This window comes from Fistularia commersonii, chromosome 18, assembly GCF_037954325.1.
Source record: "Fistularia commersonii isolate RoL2024-O1a breed Wild chromosome 18, RoL_Fcom_v1.0, whole genome shotgun sequence".
NCBI classification, from domain to species: Eukaryota; Metazoa; Chordata; class Actinopteri; order Syngnathiformes; family Fistulariidae; genus Fistularia; species Fistularia commersonii.
The window spans coordinates 4,499,371-4,516,911 of NC_141301.1; the positions used below are offsets into that span (position 1 = coordinate 4,499,371).

General features: G+C 41.9%; 1 protein-coding gene across 1 annotated transcript in view; it reads right to left on the reverse strand.

Moving 5' to 3' along the window:
* LOC147224216 (beta-1,3-glucosyltransferase-like) overlaps positions 1-17,541 on the reverse strand; it is a 115,265-nt gene that overhangs the window by 11,599 nt on the left and 86,125 nt on the right. The window contains exons 11-12 of the mRNA XM_086164957.1: positions 13,871-13,940; positions 5,903-6,016 (exon numbers count right to left, since the gene is read on the reverse strand). Of these exons, the coding sequence (XP_086021083.1) occupies positions 5,903-6,016; positions 13,871-13,940 (184 nt within the window). The remainder of the gene's footprint in view (positions 1-5,902; positions 6,017-13,870; positions 13,941-17,541) is intronic.

A 17,541-nucleotide genomic window follows, 5' to 3' on the forward strand; every position in this document is an offset into this window, starting at 1 on the left:
ACTTCCTTACGCTATCATACTCTTACTTCCTTTCTCCAACTCCAAGTTGATTTTTCGGTGCCGCTGTCGCCGAGCACTTGCTCCTCTGGGAATGTAGGGTTTCTGCAAATAATTTTAAAGAGCATCGTCCAGACCAGCTCTCCATGTTTAGTGGCACGAGAAAACTGTGCTGTGATTCGGCGCCATAGAAACCAAAACTGACAGTTCATAAGGAGGAGGTAATTTGTTAGAGCAAACGTGGACAAACTATTATTTTTCCGAAAACAAACATGTGCGCACACGCGCCTACACAGCAAGCCATAACATTGGGGGAAAACCAGCACGGAGGTAATATGATTATTACATTGACCCGCCGTGCTTCATTATACGGCAGCGAGGCATTTCCGGAAAATTGATCCAGATAACAAATAGGAGAAATACTGCATGTTTCAGATTTCAGAGAGAATCAAGTCCGACGCCGCTTTTGGGCAAAGAAAAGAAGACCAGCTCCAGTGCCCGTCATGTTTAAGGAAGTTCACTCATTTTTGGATTATGTCAAGTTAGTGACACATCCATGTGAAATTGCGTAAAATGCGATTTAAACTGCACCTGCACTTTGTGAGCGGCACACCGAGCTGCACTCAATGTTTTTACTTGCACTGTCAACACCGTTCATTTTTATAATTATGTCCAAACTACCACTTTGGTGTGAATACATATCCAAATGCATCGCGGGCAACAAAGTAAGAATTTCATTGTAAACATGTTTCCATGCTGTACATAAGCACTTTCTTGAAATGTTAATAAATGTTGTTTTTTCATCCACCTTCCGCATTCAAATAATGCCTCCGCCAAGCAACGGCGAGATCTGCAAAGACGTTATATAAAACAAGAACCCCCGGATATTGTAAGGCTTCGACAACGTTTTTTTTTTTTTAACCCATCACCCAACATGTCGTAGAGGAAATTATAAACTGCCGGCTTGCAATCTCGCAGAAGCCGCATGAGCGGGCTCTTGTAATCTCCCCCGACACGTTGTGGCTTCCGGTTGCAAACGGAGCCTTTCGGAGGGACTGCTTTTTTAACACCCACGTCGGGATGTGCACCTCTGACAGCAGGCGTGGTGTTGGTGCTGAAGGTCCCCGAGCTCCATCTACATTAGCAATGCAGGTGAAGCTGCAGACACTGTGATGACCAGGGTGACTTGGCAGCAACTTTCACAAACTCTTTCCCTCTGCAATACAATTGTATAAGAACTTCGATTATTCATTCCATAATTGGATGCGTCATTCCTTCTCCTTTACGGCTGCTCTCTGCCTGCCACTTTTATTTCGTTGTAAGGGATAACACTATTTCTATATATATTGCTGATTTCTTTTTTGAACCAACAGAAAAGACACACATGCGTAAGTGTCACCTTCTGTGTGATTTTTTTTAATTCATTTAAATTTTTTCCCCACAAGACAAAATTCTATTAAAGGGGTCAACAAAATAACTCCCAAGGAAATCTGTGAATGTGCGTATTCCCGGGGCAAGGCCGCAGAACTGTGTTGCTCGGTGAAAAAATAAAAAAAGGAGGTGACAATTTATCTTGTCCTGAGGCAAAATACAGCAGAGACCTGTCTCGCGCTGCTTTTCAAACCAAAAGATTTGAGCCTGAATAAAGGTAAAAAAAAAAAAAAAAAAAAAAAATCAGCTGTTTTCATGGCATACAGCTCTCCCGCTGATGAGTGCGATTCTTCTAACAAGTAGCCTTGACTGTCCGCCGCCGTTCGAGGACTAATAAGCTCGGAAACAGTAACAGAAGGAAGGCTGCGAACCAAACCAGATTATTTACAAACAAACACTAACACAACTGTCTGCAAATAGGTGGAGGGTCAACTGCTGCAAATGTGTCATCCCATTAGGGTGCAGCATGGACGGTCCTGAGTGGCATTTTCAGCCGAGGGCAATTAGACTAGGATCACAAAAAAATTGTGAAATAAAAAAATAAAGAACGGAGCACAGGAATACATATAGAGACATGCAACCATTCATTCACTCATTCATTATCTATAATGCTGACCCTCGCTGATCCAGTATGTGGCCAGGGCCACATGACCGGGCCACATATAGAGACATTCAAACATTTACCGTAATTTGCGGACTATAAGCTGCTTCTTTTTCACACGCTTTGAACACTGCGGCTTAAACAACGATACAGCTAATCGATGGATTTTTTGGGGGTTAACGAACTTCATGCCGCCATAATATTTAGTTTTGTCACATTGGACCAATGAAATCACAGTCCAGTGAAATTCTGGGGCTGTTCAATCCGAAGACGACTAATGGTTTTAGTGCGCAGTGGGAAGATGAAGATAGCGATCAGCTGGAGTGGGACAAAGCAGGGATGGAAAATGGATGGATGGATGTTTTTTTTCCTTGTGTTATTCATTATTAATCTTTTTCATCAGCCGTGTCACAGGCACTTCCCGGAAAAAAGCATTTCCAGTCGGTACTTGTGGATGCCACCGGTATGTATTTAATTAAAAGTGAAAAAAAATGTTTCTGTGTCAAATTTTTCTGTGTAAATATGTTACAACTTGGGAACCAGCAGCTTGTAGACAAGTGCAGCCAATGTATTTATTTATTTTTAGCCCGTGTGGCTTATATTCAGATACCCTCAATAGTCTGGAAATTACGGGAGTCCCTAATTAAATTGTTCATTCATTATCAATATCGCTTATCCGGCACTCACAAGGGTGTAGAGCCAATCCCAGCCGTCAGTCAGAGACATGCAACCAATCGCTCACTCATTCATTATCTAAATCACAATGATCCTTAACTCAGGTTTGCTGGAGCCTATCCTAGCTGTCATTGGGCGAGAGGAGTGATTGACACTGGACCAGGGAGCAGATGATCTCAGAGACATACAACCAATCCTTCCCTCATTTGGGGTAATTTGAATTGCAAGTCAACCAATTGGCCACATATAGAGGTGAACCAACTAACTAATTCATTCACTCATTCCGTCATTATCAGTATTGCTTATCCTGTACGAAGGGTTGTAGGAACATAGAGCCAATCCCAGCTGTCACTGTACTAGAGGCAGGGTTCTCTCTGTATGAAATTCATGCAAATCGTCCATTAGACCACATGTAAAGACTTTAGTATATCAGACTGGCGCAGGACATGTATGCTCGTTGTGAGATAATGGTGAGGTGTGCTGTAGGTGTAATAGAGAACGTCAAGTTGGAGGTGGGGCTTCATCATCTTGTTTGCAGTGGTGATGGACAGGTTAACAGGAGGTTAGACAGGAATCTCCATGGACCATGATGTTTGCAGATGACATTGTGATCTATGGTGAGAGCAGGGAACAGGTTGAGGAAAGTCTAGAGAGGTGGAGGTATGCTCTGAAAAGGAGTGGAATGAAAGTTAGTTGCAGCAAGACAGCATATATGTGTGTGAAAGAGAAGGACTCAGGTGGAATGGTGAGGCTACAGGGAGTGGAGATCCAGAAAGTTGGATTGGACTATTCAAGTAGTTAGGGTCAACAGTCCAGAGCAACGGAGAGTATGGAAAAGAGGTCAAGAAATGGTTTCAACCAGGTTGAAATGGCTTGAGAAAAGTGTTAGGGGTAAAATAGAATAATAATAATTTATCCTTTATTGATCACTCATGAGAAAATTCATTCTCTGCAATTAACCCATCAAAAGGGGTGGGCTGCTGTCAACCAGCACCAGGGGAGCAGTCAGGGGGTTCAATGTCTTGCTCAACAACACCAGGAGGAGCTGGGAATCGAACCAGGAAGGTTTGGTTCCAAAGATGATTGCTCTATCTCTTGTGCCCCGCTGCCTACCCAAGTTTTTTTTTTAAATAAAGAAGACTATCAGCCAGAATGAAAGGAAATGTGTACAAGACAATGGTGAGACCAACAATGCTGTATGGACTAGAAACAGTGACAACGAGGAAAAGACAGGAAGCAGAGCTGGAGGTCGCAGAGATGGAGATGTTAGGTTCTCTTTGGGAGTGACAAGGATGGATAGGATCAGGAATGCTGGCAGGCAGGAGGTCTAGACAATGACCAAAGAGAAGATTTATGGATGTAGTGAGAGAGGATATGAAGTTAGTTGGTGTGAGAGTGGAGAATTTTCAGAGAACAAGGTTAGATGGAGAAGGTTGAAGGTTTTGTAAGTCACTTTGAATAAAAACGTCTGCTAAATGACTGTAATGTAATGTAATGTTGATTTACTGTGACGATCCCTGAAGAGGAAGAACAAAAAGAAGAAGATTCATTCACTCATTCATTAACTATAACGCTTATCCTGGACTCAGGGTCACGCTGGCTGCGTGAGTCTATCCTGGCTGTCATTGGGCGAGAGTTAACCCTAACCCGATCGTTAGTTGGCCATATATCCCCATAGAGACCTTCAACCATTCACACTCTCATTATCTATCATTCACCCAGGGTCGTGTTGGTGCTGGGGCCAATCCCAGCTGTCATTGTGGGAGTGCAGGAGTACACCCTGGATCTATATTTCCTACACCTTTGTCCTGTGCCGCATACCTTTGCGTTGGACACCCCTATCTCATCATTTCTCGACGTACCTGGAGCTCTGATCTCCGACAAACCTGGAGAAGCGTCCATTTTTCTCATTTCGAACAGAAAGACGGGGAAAACATAAACTCTGCTGTTATTTCTGCTAGGTTTAGACACAGATACTGACGTTGATGTTGACATGATGCGCCATGGTTCGGCGAAAAATAATGAGAAACGGGTGTCTAATGTATCGGTATGTGACACCAAGTGAAAATTCTCCATTTGTCACGCGGTTGAAGCATTGGGATGAGAATATGTTCTTGTCCTGCTCTCGGGGTCATGGTCAGAGAGCAGTTGATCCCAGAGACAGGCAGCCATTCACTCCCTCATTTAGGGTAATTTGGGAAATTTAGCGTTAAGAATCTGCATGTTTTTGGACTGTGGGAGGAAACCTGACACGGGGAAGAACACGCAAACTCCACTGGAAATTCAACCAGGAACCTTCTTGCCGTGAAGAAGAAGCGCTAATCGCTCCGCCGCCGTGCCACCCTCTTCTAGTTTCTTAATCTTTAAAACCATTGATTCCTAAAACCACGGAATTTGATCCCGCTGATCCCGATACTGCACTAAAAAGGGCTGTGAATGCAAACGTTGTCGGGATATCCTGACAGCAGTGACTCTGCAAAAATGGAATTTTACAAACTTGCCTGAGGGTTGTTGAGTCAGAAGGTCAGGAGGTAATAAATAGAGCTGAAATAATACGATCACCTCCGGGCACAATAAATCAAAAACGGGAACGGCCAGATAGAAGAAGTGGTTTCAATTCTTCATCTGTTTCTTATCTGGCTGCCATTGGTAGAAGCAGGTCGACCTCCGGTTTTTAGCAACAAGCATTACTAGGTTACCAGGTCAAAGGGGGGGGGGGGATACCTTAAACACACAAAGATTGGGTCTCTTTTTTTTTTTTTTTTTTCAATTTAAGCAATCCTACGGTTTGCAAAAATAACCCCATCACTCAAATAATAAGTCGTGCACAAATAAACATGGGTCACATCAGAATCAATAGAAAATGTCAAATTACACCCATCAATCTAACTTTAAGAAACAAATAAAAGAGCGGCCACTGTCAGACAACCTTTTCCGCTTCATTTGTTTTGTTGATTTTCATAATTAACGGCCGTAACACGCCTCTTGCAAAGAACTGTCAGCTTTCCCGTAGTTTTCTCTGTCACGTGCGGCGATATTAATAGCAGAGATGCAAAATAACAGCCACTCACGAAACGTAACCTTGAGAGAGGAAAATTCGGTTTCCTCTTTCCCATTTCATTTAATTCTGAACCTGGGAGACGTCATCTAAAGCAAGGATGCGTTTCTGGAGGCTCGGGCTGTAGAGGCAGTACTTACCTCTCTCTGTATTCGGCACTCCCAAGTTAATTGTAGGTATTGAGGGATCAGCATGGTCACTGTAGTACTCTAAAAAGAGAGCATCCTGTTCCCATGTCTTCTTTATCACTGGAACTGTGGGGTGAGGTGGATGTGGAGGAGGGTGGAGAGAAAGAGAAAAAGGAAAAAAAAAATCAATACCCTGATAAATTGCAGTCAACAGAGCTGACTCACAATAAGTGGACCCCTAGAATGGGGTAATGGAGATGTGATCCTGATCAAAAAATAATGCTGTATTCAATGCAATGCATGGCCTCTCTGGAGTTTGTGCGTGTGTGAGTGTGCGTGTGTGTGTGTGTGTGTATGTGTGTGTGTGTGCAAAACATTGTCACATTCGGTTTAAAAACCCATGAAGAAGTAAAAGAATTCTCAACTAACATCCACATATTACGGGAGACCCATTGCAGAATGCTCTCAACTTATAGGGTGCTTTCACAGTACTGTACACTGGCTAGAGTTCATCCACACATACACACACACACACACACACACAAACTAACACCGATGGCAACTAAGCTGCTACGCAAGGCACTGACCAGGAGCAACTTGGGGGTTCAGTGTCTTGATCAAGGACGATTTGACAGGTGGCGGCCAGAATAAAAGGAAAGGTATACAAGACAGTGGTGAGACCAGCCATGCTGTATGGCCTAGAAGCTGTTCCAATGACAAAAAGACAGCAGGCAGAACTAGAGGTTGCAGAGATGAAGATGTTGAGATGCTCTTTGGGAGTGACCCAGATGGATAGGATCAGGAATGAGTCTATCAGAGGAACAGCACATGTTAGATGTTTTGTAGAGAAGGTCAGAGAAGCCAGACTGAGATGGTTCGGTCATGTACAGAGGAGGGGTAAAGAATATATTGGTAGACAGATACTGGAATTGGAGCTGCCAGGCAAGAGGTCTGGAGGAAGACCAAAGGGAAGATTTATGGAGGATATGAAGGTGGTTGGTGTGAGAGAGGAGGACACAGAGAATAGGGGTAGATGGAGAAAGTTGACTCGCTGTGGCGACCCCTGAAGGGAAAAGCCGAAAGAAGAAGAAGAAGAAAAAGAAGACAGGTGGCGGCGGGAATAGAACCACAAACCGTCCATTGGTGGGACACTTGCTCCACCTAGGTTGGTGGAACAGGTGAACAGTGCTAGGTGGGACGTGCGATACAAGACTATTAGCCACATTTAGGCTAGGATCAGGAATGAGTCCATCAGAGGGACAGCACATGCTAGACATGCTGGAGATAAAATCAGACTGAGATAGTTTTGATATGCACAGGAGGGATAGTGACGATCTGGGTAGAATGATGCTGAGGTTGGAACTCCCAGGCAAGAGGCCAAGAGGAAGATCAAGGAGGAGTTTCATGGATGGAGTGAATGGGGACATGATGTCAGCTCGTGTGTGAGAGGAGGATGCAGATGAAAGGGAGAAATGGAAGTAGATGATTGGCTGCGGCGACCCTCCCGAGGGGGAGGGGCCGTAAGGAACAAAAGAAGAAGGCATTGGTACATGTGTCATTATTGTATGCTTGTGAAAATTTGGTTTTACAATATGACAAATGAAGAGGTAAAAAGCTGCTCACTGCTGACTTGAGCCAAGATTTTGTCAGGATGTTCAAGCCAAAAGGAACTCCCTCGGTTTTCCTAGACCGCCAACATCCATTTTCTCTTGCAAGGTCCTGCCAGGCACCAATGAATACTGGAGCCATTATTTTATTACATCACCAGGACCTTGTAGCTGCTCGCAATGCTGTGGCTACTAGTATAAGATTGTTTGTGCCTGTCCGTCCCTAACCGACCAGACCGTCATACTGGTCGAGGCAGAAGGCTGCCCACATTGAGCTTGGATCTCTCCGAGGTTTCTGCCCAGTAAAAGGCGGCTTTTCGGGCCCCAATGTTGCCAAGTGCATATGGGAGAATGTTAGGTTTCTGTAAATTATTTTTAAAGGTATGTTCCAGACCTGCTTTTAATGTAGTGTCATGACGCAACTAGAAATAAAGTTTAATTTGCCTTGACTTGACCTCTGGTTTTGTTCTCAGTTGGTTCTCAAGATCCTATAGACTTTGGATGAGAGGATTTTCACTTCCTGTCCCTTTTGTTCTGTTTAAAACTTGCGTCCAGATTAAGAGCTGCTCCCGGACACACAAAGACGCCGCGGGTGTCTTCCAGGAGTCAAACATAGCTGGATGCAATAAACCTTCCTTTTTATTTTATTTTTTTTGCTTCTTCTTCTCGCTTTGCTTCCTCTTCTTCTGATGTTTTAATAACAAAGCCCATTTTTTTCCTTGTTTTTTTTATTCCTCGGCACTTCACAAAAAAACGTTTTCCCTGCATGTGAAATTGTTGTAAATCGTCCATGAAGGCGGAACTAGTCTGGTTAATGACAGGGAGCAGAGCGGCTGGAGTGAGGCGAGTCAAAGTCTCATTTCTCTTTGGCTCTGAAGGGCAATCAGTTACGCAGAAACAAAGAGATATTCATCTGCGGAGGTCTCTCTCTCTCTCTCCCGGCTTATTCAGCCGAAACTCCATCACGGGCAACATTCTCCACTGCACAGTGAAAACGCTGTCAGCCATTCATCATTTTCAAATCGGGATTGCGACTATGCACCGCCGCTCGGATGGAGGTCTCTCTTTCTCTCTCTCTCTCAACCTGTTTGCATCCACTTGACAACCATGTTCGTCCTACTGAACTTGATATCAATCCAAACACGCTGATATTTTAAGTGCCTTTTTCGGGGCAAGTGCTGGGGGAGATGTTTACATGCATGCCTCCGGGTGAGTTGCTAACCGATGGCGGGAGCCGTCTGGCGGTCTCGGGAGTTTTTCCTCTGCTGTTGTCACAGTTTAAGCCAAGTCGCATTTTATTTTATGTGGCACCGAATCACAACCCGGTCTTCTCATAACACTTTCCATGTAGAGCAGGTTTGGACCATTCTCTTCAAAATGACTGACAGAAACCCAACATTCACTCATGAGCGAACGACTTCGCGACAGTGGCGAGGAAGCCGTGCCTTTTACCGGGCAAAATCTTTGGATGGATTATTGGAAGAGGCCTTCTGCCTCAACTGGTAGGGGTCAAGATAGAAAGTAAGAGTGTGATAGAGTCAAGGGGTGGTGTGAGGGTTGGGAGGGGCGAGCCCGAATTATCTCACACTAATAATAAAAGCAGCGCTAACAGTTAAGCTACCGATAAATCAGACAACTTTGACCAGAAGATTCATGGAAAACTACGTTTTATCAGTTTATCAGTTAATCTTAAAGAGTCACTGTTAACAACTAGATTATTTCAGCAATTTGTTCCCACCATGCAATGTTTTCACCGGGTATTTGCAGAGCCTCTGCTATTTCAGTCCATCGCTTTTCCTTCTCCTGTCAGTCGTGACACGTTGGAGAGTTGACATGGTACATCCGTGCACCATCCGTGTACCGGTCCGTGGATCAATTGGTACCGGGCCGCACAAGAAATGATTAATTATTTCCGTTTTATTTATTATCTGAGTCTGAACGATCTTTTATTTTGAAAAATCTTTTATTTTGAAAAATGACCTGTTCCTCTAGGTTACTCGAGGGGGAAAATTCAACCCAGCTAGCAAAATGAGTAAGAAATGAACGTCTATAGAAAGTTTTTTTGTGAAGGGGGAAAGGCAAAGTGAAGAGAGAACAAACTACGACTTCCAAGAAAAAGAAAGCTATTAACAAACAATACCAGGAGTCCTATTAGAAATATGGATTTATCGCGACAGGTGTTTTCCAAGCACAAAGCCCGCTCTGCATAATATGCAGCGACTGTCTCTCTAATGAAGCAATGAAGCCTTCAACACGGTTTAATAATTATCATAAAAATAGTGTGTAAGTATATTTAGATACAGAAACAAATGTGTAATTGCTGGTTCTTGTCATTTATTTATTTTCCCATGTGAGTTTTTCTTTTTTAATTATTATAAGAATAAGAATAAGAATAAGAATAAGAACTTTATTTTATCCTGAAGGACATTGTTGTGCCAGAGTTTCAAGTAAAACATAACAATAATAAATAATAGTAGGAAATTGTATAAACAGTAAAAAAAAGTACAAAAAAAGGGAGGGGGGAGAATTAGAAATACAAATAAAACTATAAAGGGTCAAAGTCAAGTGTTTTAAGGTCCTAAGTGCAAAGATTTGATTATTAATTATTTAATGGGCAGAGAGGATGTTACCAGATAATTTGATGTTATACTCAAGTTATGTTGTTGCCGTATTGTTACGAGGAAACTGCTAATAAAGTTGCACACGAGTACCCAGTGGATTCACGTTTATTATTAAACGGTAAAATTGTCAAGCGTTGACCGGTCTGCGGTTACAAAAAGGTTAGGGACCACTGGTCTACAAGGTTTCCTTTTTCTGGTATTGTTAAAACTCATCTATTGGTTGTTGATTATGTTGCCTCACTTTAAAGACTAAAAGACTTGGGAAAATATGAAATACATTTGATATTGTCAGAAACTCAATACTAGGAAAAGACTGATCTAAGACGGCTTCGATTACCAGCTTGTACTTAACAATCAAGATGAAGGGGTTGTACCGTGACTCCAGTAAAACGCCAGTAAAATTTCCTTCCGGCTTTCAATTTTTAGCCTGTGAAAGTGAAAACGTTGAGTTGTGATCCCAGCACTGCATCGTACAATAATAGCTATATCAAGACAAACATTTACTCACTCCATCGCACGTCTTGGCAATTTAGGGTCTCCGATTGGCCTTGTTTTGGACTTTGGGAGGAAACAAGGGGAGAACATGCAAACTCCAGAAAGAAAAGCCAGCTTGTCGGAATTTAACAGAGGTCCTTTCTTCTTCTGCCCAGCCTTAATATTCATTAAAGAAATAATGAAATAATCGTGGGCGCCTGACAGGAGCACTGCAATAGATCAAGCAACTCCCCAGGGACTCCAGAGGAGTTATGATATCACACGTTGATAAAGGGACATGAGTGCAGACAGCGTAGGAGGAGTGGGACGAATGGATAACTTTGAAGTCCAGGGTCCAAACTTAAAATCCAACTTTCCACATCTACTTATTGTTTCACAGAATAAAGAAAAAAAAATAGAATATGACTGATATCAGAGAATTTCAGTGGGGGACCAATCGGCACAGTGCCGTTTTCCCCCCGCCAGACTTCCCTATTATACATGCACAAAGGATTTTCTGCCACTCCTCTGGTCCAGATTACGGGGATTTAAGCGATTTTACCGCAGCGGCGCCCAGCAGCAGCACACAGAGATCAAGCTCAGGAGCCGGCGTCCATCCAGTGGACTCAGCGACCGAGGCCTCCAGGAAGCAGATCCCACCGCACGGCTGCTGGTTGGTGTTACTGAACACGGGCTTGATCGAACAAAAAAATACACCGAATCGCGTAGCTAGGACGGTTTCTAAGCCTTGGGACAAAAGAAGTAATGGGGTATTTAAAGGTACAGACACCCTGACGACTTCTAGGAGATAACGGCTGCTTTTAAAGTTGTACAGTTTGGTGATTTTCCAGAGACGTGTCTGATTTATGCCATTCAGAGGGCCTGCCAAATCTTTTGTGAGGTGACCTTTGACCCCTCAAATATAATCAGCTCAGCGTGAGATCCAGCTCCCCCCGGGATGCAACTGACTGCCCACCTGAAAACGTGGCTCAGCCTGCAACTATCAAGCACGGATGAGGAAAACCTAAGAACTGTACTGTTATAATATTCCATAGATGTTGTTTCCGCACGGCGCAAGCTGGCCCATTAGGCAACACGGAAAAAAGCTAAGAGCACCATGACCTCCAAGGGGCGCCACAAAATCGGGAAAAACAATTCACCTTCAATATACATTTGAACCTCGGCCTGCAAATACAGTTTCGATCAAATTTTGAATCACCCTGCGAACAAGCTTCAGTACAGGAACAAACAAACAAACAAACTCATGCCCGATGGTGCCGTAGCGTAATGGCAGTCCCGCTTGGATTTCCGCGTTGCCTACATTGTTCATGGTTGTGTTTACCTGTTATAATGCTTTTTTTCAGTAAATGAACCCTCATTGTGGCTTAGTTAAGAGCGCTAGTGCTCCTGGTGTTAAGAAGAATTTAATAATTCTGAAGAAGTAGATAAAAGCTAAACGTGAACGTGACGTTATCGTTACAGATCTCGCCAAGCACTGCGACACGGCTAAGTCAGCCATCTTTATGATCCTGAAGAACAAAGATGCACTAAAGGCAGCTGATGTTGCGAAGGGAGGGCTACGTTAGAGAAGCAAAGTTCTCAAGTTATATTTAGTTTGGTTTAATGAAAGACGAGAATGCGAGAACGCTTTACTTATGCTTATTTAATGAAGGAAACGAGTACAAGTGCCGGCAAGAAGAGAAACACGAGCATCACAGTCATAACTAAGGCTATCTTTGATTTCTTTCTGTTTTTTGTTTTTTTTTTCATTCCCAAACAAAGCCACGAAAAAGTTTAAAAAGAGGCCAGCATGTTTTTGGGGCTGGAGAATGGATCAATGGGATTTCAAAGGGAATCAGCACATGAACATTTCGGTTTGCAGAGTCAAAGAACAAATTAAATTCTTAAGCCGATGTTCTACTGTAGCTGTGTTAAAAATAGTTATTGCTATCAATTTAATATGGAAAAACTCACATGACTGTGGGCTGAGGGGCGAATTTATTGATGTGACTCCTTTTTATATTTATAATTTATTACTATTATTATTACTCACTTATTTACAGGATTCTTATTTTGTGGCAATCATATTTCTTTTACTTTATTTCACATTATTTCAGTATTTATTTGTAATTTGTTAAGCCCCTTTGGCGCATCTGCAGGTTTTGTTAAAAGCTAATGGTGGAAATATGCCGATCAGCTGCGTCACATCTGTTTTTGTTCTATATTCACATGCATCACTGGTATAATTCTTCAAGCTCATATGAAAATGTCGAGTTTTTAAGGGGGATCAGGTGGAACAGGTGGCCGCGGCCTCAGCTGTAGGTTTTGTATTAGAAAATCGAAGGCCATCGGCGCGAGATTGGCGACTCCGGCGTTAATGACACTAAATGGTGACCGAGCTGGAAATCCTTTTCTCTAAAAGCCTAAAGTAACAGGAGATTAAACCTGTTAGAACAGAATAAGTGCCAGTACTTAAATTGGACTCAAGTACTATTATTACAAAAAGGGATGCAAACCAGCTATTAAGCTCCAACTGCATGCTTGCAGGGAAAAAGTACCTGAAATATTAAATGTTAATATTATTTCTTGTATTATTTCAGCTAGAACCATATAACTATTGTTGTTATTATTAACCGAACCTCAGATACAATCCAAGGTTTGTGTAGATCCTTTAAAAGGCCCGCTCTGCGTGGAAAGTGTGATGAGACAACAGTATCGTGATTTGACAACATATGAATAAAATTCTATCGACTTGATTGACAAATAAATTTGACTTAACTTTGAATCCGCCCTCAAAACAGGCATCTTGAAAAAAAAACTCAATCAAGCCGAGGTGGACGACATTTAGAATATCTCCACTCTTTCCGCAATTCTTAAGCATTTGATTCATAAACTGTTTCTGCTATTTTTTTATTTCTTTTTTTTGCAGCGCTCAAGGAAAGCTATATTGTTAACATTTGTTGACATTTACAATTGATTTCCAGTGCAGACAGCTGACGTGTGGTGCAATTTTTTTTTTTTTTTTCTCCACTTTTCTAGCGATGTTTCTTCTTTGATTTGCCTCAGCGGTGGGTTCGCTTAAGAACTCGTCGGGCGGAAGGTGAAGTAAAAGTAAATAAAGAAAGAAAAAATAAAAACTTTGCAGAGATTGATGAACACCTGTAAACGTCGAAACGAAACAATCGTTCCGGAGAAAAGAAAATAACATGGCAAATAAAAAAAAAAAAAAAAAAGGCAAAATTGAAAGGAAGCGCCGACCCTCGAAAAAGGTCACTCACCTCTTTCCGTGTGGAACTTCCGACATGTTTTAACGGCCACGAATACGTCTTCCTTCTTCACAGGCTCCCCCTTTGAGGGAAAAAAGAAAAGGTTTTTATCAGTTAGTATCAAATAGCATCCGAAGGGAAAAGCCGAAGCGGAAAGGAGAAGCGTCGCATAAGAGCTGTGCAAAGTGTCAAATCAAAGGGTCTGACAAAAAAAATTGTGTTTTTTTTTTTTTATATGTATTTTTTTTAATAAACCAAGTTAGATGGCACGGCGCTAAGCGCTTCTCCCTTAAGGCATGGACGTCCCTGGATTTATTCTGACGGACGGGCTTCCTGTGAATCTCCATGTTCTCCCCATGTCTGCGTAGGGTTCCTCCAATTTCACCACAATAGTCCAAAAATGCGAATTTGAGAGTGAATGTTTGTATGTCTCTATATGACGTGGGAATGAAAGAGTGAATTATATGTCTCTCTGTTGTAAGAATGAGAGCGTAAATGAGATGATGAATGCAATATGTCTCTACATGACATGTGAATGATGGTAAATGAGAGAGTGAATGGTTGTATGTTAACATGACCTGTGAATATGTGAGTCAATTAGAGGGTGAATGGTTGTGCTTCTTTATTCGATGTATGATTAAAAGAATTAATAAGAGAGTGAAGGTTATGGGTCTCTATGACTTGTGAATGACAGGGTGAATAGTTGCATGTCGCTATAAGACGTGAATAAGAGCGTGATTGATAGGGTGACTGGTTGTATGTCTATATGATGTATGAGCGAGAGTGTATGACAGGGTGAATGGATATTTGTGTCTATATAATGTTAGAATGAGAGTGAATGGTTGTATGATGCAGGATTGAAACAGTGAACAGGAGAGTGAAGGGCAAATGGTTGTATGTCTATATGATGTGTGAATGAGAGCGGATGTTTTATTTGATTACATTACATTACGTTATAGTCATTTGACAAATGCTTTTATCCAAAGCAAGTTACAAAAAGTGCAATTCAGTCACCAGAGATCCAAAGTACCAGTAGTCGGTAGTCAGAAATCACCACTCTATCAAATAGCCACCTCGAAACCATATATATACATTCCTTTCTTTGTTCGGGGGGGGGCTAAGTGCGATTAGTGGGGTAGTGCTTGGTGATGAGGTAAGTGTTCAGCTCACGGCGGAAGATGGGCAGCGACCCCGCTGGTCTGACCTTTTCCGGGAGTTTCACCACTGACAAGCCAAGACCGAGAAGAGCCGAGACCGGTTCGATCAGCATCCGGGGCTCTGAGTGATGGGGTGGACGGTCGCCGTGGGGTGGCAGATCAGAGGGGACGGGTAGGGACTTGATTCGGGCAGCTATCGGAAGCCAGTGAAGGGAAATAAGAAGGGGAGTTGTGTGGGAGCATTTGAGACGGTTGAAAACCAGGCGGGCTGTTGCTTTCTGAATAACCTCCAGAGGCCTGTTGGTCACCGCTGGGGCACCGGCAAGGTGGGAGTTGCATTAGTCCAAACAAGAGATGACTAGAGCCTGGATGAGTATCTGCGCTGTATCCTCCGTGAGGAATCTGCGAATCTTCCTGATGTTGCAAAGGAGGAATCTGCAGGAACGTGCGACTGCTGTCGCGTTCGCAGCGTTCGATTTGATATATGAATGAAAGAGTGAATGAGAGGGTGAATGTTGTGCGTCTCTAGATGATTTATGAGTGAGACAGTGAATGGTTGTGCTTCTCTATATGACAAATCAATGAAAGAGTGAATGAGAGTGAATATCATGGATCTCTGTGTATATGAGAGATGATGTGTGTATGGGACAGTGAATAGTTGTAATGCTCCACTGATGTATGAATGAGAGTGAATGAGTGAATGGGAGTGTGAGTGGTTTTATGTCTTTATCTGTGTCCTTGTGATTGTCTGGGATGAACCTCATGTTGGCCAATGACAGCTGGAATAAGTGGCTTAAATAATAAGTGAATGAATGAATAAATTATATGGTCTAAGGTATTTGGCCTTTGGATAGAGTGGAAAATGCAGACACGGAGCAGGTGATTCACATCCAGTCGTTGCATTGTTTGAATAGGAGTCCTTGAAAAAGCCCCAGAGAATACATTGGCTATCAATGTGTTTGATTGCCAGAGGTACAAAAGCAAAAGACAAAAGTGGAGAACAGAATCTGGAGCCATCTCTGACTCCTTTGTTAGAAATAAAAGGAAAAAATGTTTTGTGTTTTGATTTTGTTTTTTTTTTGTAGAGCGGAATTATGTGCACCATGAGGTGTTTTGAGGACACAATACATTTTAGATTTATTCGACATTGACAAAACAACAGATATCTGCACAGAGACTTGAGGGATGGGGAGGTCTCATGTCTGAAAGAGCATAATGCTAGATTACGTCAAAAATTACATTATTAACTGGTACTGCATCAGTCACTGTGCCTAACATAACCGTGGAGAAACACAGTGGCTGACAGGTCCTTTCAGCTGATGTCCGAACCCGAGGAGTATTGAGCTGCAGATATTTGTTTCCAGGGTTTCCACGCACCCGCAGTTTTATTTAAATATCACAGAGCCGAGAAAGAAACACTTAACAAGTTACGACCTCGAATCTACAAAAGAGCTCCGAATCGCTGTTTATATTCCAAGGCGCCCGTGAATATCTCATTATTTGTATATGCATATTTTTTGACATTTAAATACAAATGCTGTGCCAAAACTTGAAATGTTAATAACACAGCCATAACAATGTTGCTGCGCTATGAGTTCTTTGTTAACTTTTTTTTTTTCGCTCCCTAAACATGTCCCACGGGGCTCTGTTAACTTTATTGAATCTGCAGCCAAACGCTGCCGCATTTTATTTATTTATTTTTTGATTATCATTTAGAAATCTGATTGGCAGCACTGGCTGATCACAAAATACCCACCCCCCATTTTGCCTGAAGGGGAACTTATTTAAATGGCAGAGTCTTAAACGTCGGACCCGCTTCGGTCCACAGGTGGCTACCAGACACCCATTTTTCAGTTTGAAAATGCATATTCATGAGGATATAGTGATTTCAATGGAGAGGGAGTTAAAATGAGACACCTACACAAGCAAGCACGGACACACACACATGAACTCACGTAGGTGAATATAAATTTGACCGTTTTATGCTGCAACGAACATGCATCAGTCTCAAGACACTGCCCCTTGCAGTGTGTGACTCCATCAGAATGTTTAATTTCATACTGAAACCAGAGGGGAGCAAAAACTAATGTTTTTGTCATGTGCGTGAACAAGTCCAGAAGCATTATTATCATTATTATTATTACTGTTAACATTAGTAGTAGTCGTATTGCTATTTCTATTATTATTATTATTATTATTATTATTATTATTATTATTATTATTATTATACTGAATAATAAAACTAATAACAATAATGATAATAATAAAAATAATACATACTTTATTATGATTATCATGAAAGGGCTGATGATTATTATTACTATTATTATGAGGAGTCTGATTATGGTCATTATTATTATTGTCTTTTTCATGTTCATCATCTGTATGATGATGATGATGATAAATATTATTATGTTGAGTATTATCATTATTCTTATTGTGATGATTGTTATAAAAATTAGCATTATGTTTTTATATATGTATGCTATTATGTTATTATCAAATATATTTTTCATTACCAGTATA